General features: G+C 44.8%; 1 protein-coding gene across 1 annotated transcript; it reads left to right on the forward strand.

Annotated features, from left to right (window-relative positions):
- Positions 1-214: 214 nt before the first annotated feature.
- TMEM52B (transmembrane protein 52B) lies at positions 215-5,684 on the forward strand. The gene is made up of 6 exons (XM_062195209.1): positions 215-289; positions 352-395; positions 988-1,164; positions 2,068-2,106; positions 3,051-3,220; positions 5,440-5,684. The coding sequence occupies exons 1-6, from the start codon at positions 215-217 to the stop codon at positions 5,682-5,684; spliced, it is 750 nt and encodes a 249-aa protein (XP_062051193.1).
- The last annotated feature ends 316 nt before the right edge of the window (positions 5,685-6,000 follow it).

The raw sequence follows: 6,000 nt of genomic DNA on the forward strand, positions 1-6,000 counted from the left end.
CCTGGCTCCTGGCTTGAGCGTGGTCTACCCCAGGTGTTGTGGGCATTTGGGGGGTGAACCAGTAAATGACAGATCTCTCTCTGCTTGGCTCTTTCTTTCAAAAATAAATGAAATAAAAAGAAAACCTCCACAGATTAGGTATTGCTCTTCTGGGGACTCCCAGCTCAGATGCAGAAGTTCACAGGCTCACGAGGGATGACAACAAGGGACACAGATGTGGACTGAGCCTGTGACTGTGCCCTTATCTTTACGCCTTGGTCCAAGAGAGCACAGCCCTGAGAGGTGGGCGGTAAGCTGCTGAGCACAGCAGATGAGACCATTTCCCTGTCTGAGACTCTTTTCTTATTCTAGCTGCCCGGGGTGAGATGTGAGGAGAACTGTGCCACTGCTGACCCGTAAGTAACTGAGCGCTCAAGCAGGGAGGAAAGAGGGGCAGACGAAAACACGGACATTCCGACAAAGGTCAGGATGTCATTCGATCACTAGGACTTCCCCTTCTGTCTGCATAAATGGGCATCCACCTACCAATCTCATGGACATGTGTGTCATCTTGAGTGCTCAAAAATAACGCTGCTGAGAGTATTTTTTTCCAAAGCCAATCTCATCCAAGCAAGCACAAGTAATAACCTCAGGCTATATGGTCAGAGTGGATTACAGACTTTCTCAGCCACGCTTCTCAGTGACTCATCATGACCGTATGTAGTCACTAGCATTTCTATGTGCTGATTCCCAGTGTAGCATCACCACTTCACATCTCCAAAACCCTTCCACGTTTTGGAGTCATGTTAATATTTATCGCAGGCTTCACTTAGCTATGACTTGGATGGAGTTTTCATTGAATCCAAACCTGTCACAAGTGGGTCTTAGGCAGACAGAAGACATAAAGGCTGAGCTACGAGTACTTCATTCTACTTTGAGGAATTATTGAAAGACAACAACCAAAAGAAAGTGGAGACAGTTTGAATAAAAGACTTGTTCCTGCTGAAGGAAAAAAACACATATTTACTGCGGGAACGGTTTCCCAGTCACGTCTGTTGAATCCGGGGGAGATGGCGGTGGCCTTAACACTTCACCTGGTGCACGTCAGGCCTTCCTGCCTTATGTTCGTGCTCTGGTGTTTTGGACATCTGCCACCACGGATGTGTTCTTTCCTGGAGAATCAGAGTCTGCTGTAGCACTAGAGGGGCTTTGAACAGTCGAGGAATGTGAAAAAATCGAGAGGAGTCATTGGTTAGTGGAAAAGCAAGCTCAGTTTTCCACGAACATGTGACCAAAGAGAAGATAAGAAAAATGGGTTTCAGGTGATTGACGTATCAGAAGTATTATTAAATGAAAAAATGTAATCATATACAAAGAAACACTACTTTGCTTTCCCTCCTACTCCTGATCTTATCTCACATGTCTTCTCCCAGGAAATCCTTATTTTTTTCATCCCTTCAGAGAAAATTTACAATTTCTATGGTTAATTCCAATTTTTTAAAGTTGGTGAAGTTAGTTGGCTTCTACTTTTTCCTCCTTCCTGTTTGGTTTCATGCCACTTCTGATCTCAGATGTGAAAATTTAAGATTTTTAAATGGGGGATGTGCTGCAACAACTTGTGAAACAGAAATTACAAACTTGCTCTTACTGCATTCACGCTCTTCACTGACACTTTCCTTATGTTTCCATATGACCTCAAATACATACAGACGTTAATGTTAACCCCTGTCTTCCAACTCAGTCTTTATGAACTTGCATTCTAAATTCTTTCTTGTTAATTTTCATCCTAACTGTGTAAAATGGTCATGAATACATTTTCTATTAACATTCATCAAGATTACCACTTTAGTCTGTTTCATGATGATTTTGAAAATGATTTGCACAATGCCATCTGTAGCATAAAACACAACTTAAGGCAGATGTTTCACAGAAGATTCAGCTAGACACATTGAGGTTTAAACAATATGACTCGTGATGCTTTGATTATAATAAGGTATCATTGTTATATTGTATCCTATTTCTCTGATTCTGAGCTCCAACAGGCATTTACTATATTTTTAATCTAAAACAATTATGTTTTCTCCATAGCTGCCTGACCACAGACTGGGTCCATCTCTGGTATATATGGTAAGCTTCATTTGTAATGCCCAGAAAGATATTTTATTTCTCAGGGGTATTAATTCTTTTTAAGCATTTAAATATATTGTCAACAGGAAGAAAATATATGAGATAGCTTCCTACTTAGCAACTCACGGGGTGAAGTTTCTTTACTTCATCACTAACCTATATGATAAGTTTAATTTGGTACAAAAAAATGTTGAAGTGCATGCAAGGGGTCTTCAAAAAGTTCATGGAAAAGACACATTGTGCAAAAGTTATGCATGGATTTCAATTTTTTTGTACCCAAATACATATATTTTAACTATATTTTCCATGAATTTTTTGAAGTTCCCTAGTAAATCTGCTGAGATTATTTCAGTGAAAAGGCAAGTCCTCAAATGTCTTATTTGTTCTAATGAACCGAGTTTGTCTTGTTGACAAAGTAAAAAAAGATATATGTAAAAAGATATAAAATCAAAAGGTATGTAAAAGGAAAGCATCAGAATTGAAAGCTTGCAATTTTTCTATAACATATTCAAACAAGAATCAAAAAGCAGGTGCAGGCATTTAGTCTAGTGGTTAGAGGCACTGGTTAAGTTGCCAAGATCTCATATCACAGGGCATGGGTTGGATACCTGGCTCGGGCTCTGTCTGACTCCAGCTTCCTGCTACCGCTGATCCTGGGAGGCAGCCGGGGTGGCTCCAGTGATTGGCTCCTGCCACCCAGCTGGGAGACTTGGATTGAATTTGGGGCTCCTGTTCTTGGTCATTGCCAGCATTTGGGCAGTGAAGAAGCCAATAGGAGTGCTCTGTCACTTTCTGTCTCTTTGCCTCTCAAATAAATTGAGAAAAAAAAAAGTGAGGGATGGGGAGTGGGGGAGTCAAAACACAGATACTAAATGGCTGATTGCATCAGATCCCTAGAAGAAGCCAGAGCACAGAGCTCCCGTGTGCTTTGTGGGCTCTTGCAGGTTGCTGGTGGTAATCGGTGTGCTGCTCCTCCTGTGTGGCCTGACTACTGTGTGCTTCCGCTGCTGCTGCCCCAGTCGCCAGCAAAGTGGGGACGACAGGAGCCCGCCCCCCTACGAAGTGACTGTCATTGCTTTTGATCATGACAGCACTCTCCAGAGCACTATCACTTGTGAGTACTTCCACCTGGTGACATGGGACTGAACCCGATTTAAACGAATGAGCCGGATGGAATAGCAGCCAAGGGTCTAGAACTCAGGGTAGCTTAAATTTCTGGGGGCCTGTTGGGATGGTGACCCACTTTCTCACTCATGCTGCATTCCCACGTGTTTGTCTGGCTGATGATAGAGTGAAAGCAAAAGTAAAGTATTGGAGATAATATTGGAAATGTTTTATAAGCAAGAATTACCCAGATTATAAATAGTTATTTTGCTAAAACTGAGAATTACTCTTTCAAAATGTTTGGATTTGGGGGAAATCTACATTTTCTGTCATCCATGCAGTCGCATACACTTTCAGTTCTTTGTTCTTCAACTCTTGATACACTAACATTTAGCCCCACGAGCCCTCTGATGATCATATACCTCCTTTTAGCCCCTTCTGTTCTAGTCTTTCCGAAAATTGGGGAGGCAATGCCAGGCAGAACACCAGGTGGCAAAACGCTGTGATGTTTCTGTGGAAAAGAGAACAGTGAGACGTGTGTGGCTTGCCCCCCACCCCCTTCCTCACCATCATCCTGAAGAAATGACACATAAGGCAGACAGAGATACTCCCAGAGAGTCTGCAGGATTGGTGGGTGGGGTAAAGGAATCTAAGTCTGGAAGGGGAAGGGAAAGGCAGGGTGTGAGATACGGGAGCACAATTTAGACGATTTGAAGACATCAGAAAAGACAGCCCTTCTGGGGTCTGGTGTTGAGGCTTAGTGGGGAAAGCTACCACCTGTGATGCTGGTGTCCCATTTAGGAGCCAGTTCGAGTCCTTGCTGCTCCACTTATGATCCAGCTCCCTGCTAATGTGCCTGGGAAAGCAGCTGGAGAGGGCTCAAGTAATAGGTGCAAGTCAGAGGATGGCACAAAAAGACTGTTTTAAAATATCACTTTTCTGGCTGCTGCTGTGGTTCAGTAGGTAAAGCTGCCATCTGCAAAGCTGGCATCCCATATGCATGCTGGTTTGGGTCCAGGCTGCTCTACTTCCAATCCAGCTCCCTGATAATGGCCTGGAAAAAGTAGAGGATGATGACCCATGCTAAGACCCCTGCCACCCTTGTGGGAGATCCACAGGAAGCTTCCGCCTGGCTCAGCCCCTGTTCCATTGCAGCCACCTGGGGAGTGAACCAGCAGCTAGATCTCTCTCTCTTTCTATATAACGTTGACTTTCAAATAAATAAATATTTTTATTTTAGTTTTTTAAAAAAATTTATTTGAGAAGCAGAGTTACAGACAAAGATGAAGATCTTCCCTCCACTGGTTCATTCCCCAAATGGCTGCAATGGCCGGAGCTGGGCTAATCAGAAGCTAGGAGCCAGGAGCTTCTGGGTCTCCCATGTGGGTGCAGAGGCCCAAGCACTTGGGCCATCCTTTGCTGCTTTCCTAGGCACATTAGCAAGGAGCTGGATTTTTTTTTAAATAAATATTTATTCGACTTGAAAGTCAGAGTTACACAGAGAGAGAAGGAGAGGCAGAGAGAGAGAGAGAGAGAGAGAGAGGGAGAGAGAGAGAGATCTTCCATCCACTGGTTCACTCCCCAGATAGCCACAACACCACAGCATTGGCCCTGGAGCTGGATTGGAAGTGGAGCAGCCAGGACACAAACTGGTACCCATATGAGAAGCCAGCGCAGGCTGAGGCACAGCGGTAGCCCCCAAATAAATAAATCTTAAAAATGAAAAAGAAAAAGGAAAAACACAGAGATGATAAAGGAAAAGAGGGGATGAGGTTCTTCTGGCAGAGCATGAGGTTTCTAAGCAAATGCTCTAGGAGTGATAATGAGTTTGAATAATGAGAGGATGCCAAAGCAGACATTTGGCCTGGTGGCTGAGCTGCTGGCTGGGACACCTGCATTCCTAGACTGGGTCTGAGGCCTGGCTCTGCTCCCCATTCTAACTTGCAGCTAATACACAGCCTTGGCAGCAGAGGTGATGGCTCAGGTGACTGGGTCCCTGCCACCCACATGGGAGATTTTGTTTGAGTTCTTGGCTCCTAGCTTTGAAGGGACCCAGCCTCAGTTGTGTGAGCTTTTGGGGAGTGAACCAGTGAATTGAAGTACTCTCTCTCTTGGCCTCACAAATAAATAAATATATTTTTTAAAATGAGGGAGCATGAAGTGTGATGTAAGTCTCTGATGTCTGAGGATGTCATGTGGAAGTCCGCTCTGTTCCTTCTCTCCTCACAGCCCTGCAGTCAGTGTTCGGCCCTGCAGCTCGGAGGATCCTGGCGGTGGCTCACTCCCACAGCCCCCTGGGCCAGCAGCCCTCCTCACCGGACATGCTCCCCGGGTATGAAGAAGCTCTCCACATGAGTCGCTTCACCGTGGCAAGGTGTGGGCAGAAAGCACCTGACCTTCCCCCCACGCCAGAGGAAGAGCAGCTGCCTGCTGTGCGGAAGGAGGGTCCCCAGATGGAACATGCTCCAAACTGATGGGAACTCTGACTTCATAAATGGGGTAGAGGTATCCCCAGAATCTGTAGGAATCCACAGAAAACGGGACACTTCCTTTTCCTACTGTCAGAAGGTCTAGGGTGGCATCTAAGTATTAGTCTGTGAAAAAGATGGATTCTAATTCTTCACTCTCAGCCACGTGGGAATATTTCCTGACATGGACAGCTCCACCAGGGAACTCTCAGTCTTAATCCAATGTGCAGAATTTGCAATTCACTGCAAAACCGTGTCGACTATGATGAAAACAGGAAAGCACCAGGGGACTGAATTCCTTCAATGAGTGTGTATCAAATTC

This window comes from Lepus europaeus, chromosome 6 (assembly GCF_033115175.1).
Source record: "Lepus europaeus isolate LE1 chromosome 6, mLepTim1.pri, whole genome shotgun sequence".
NCBI classification, from domain to species: domain Eukaryota; kingdom Metazoa; phylum Chordata; class Mammalia; order Lagomorpha; family Leporidae; genus Lepus; species Lepus europaeus.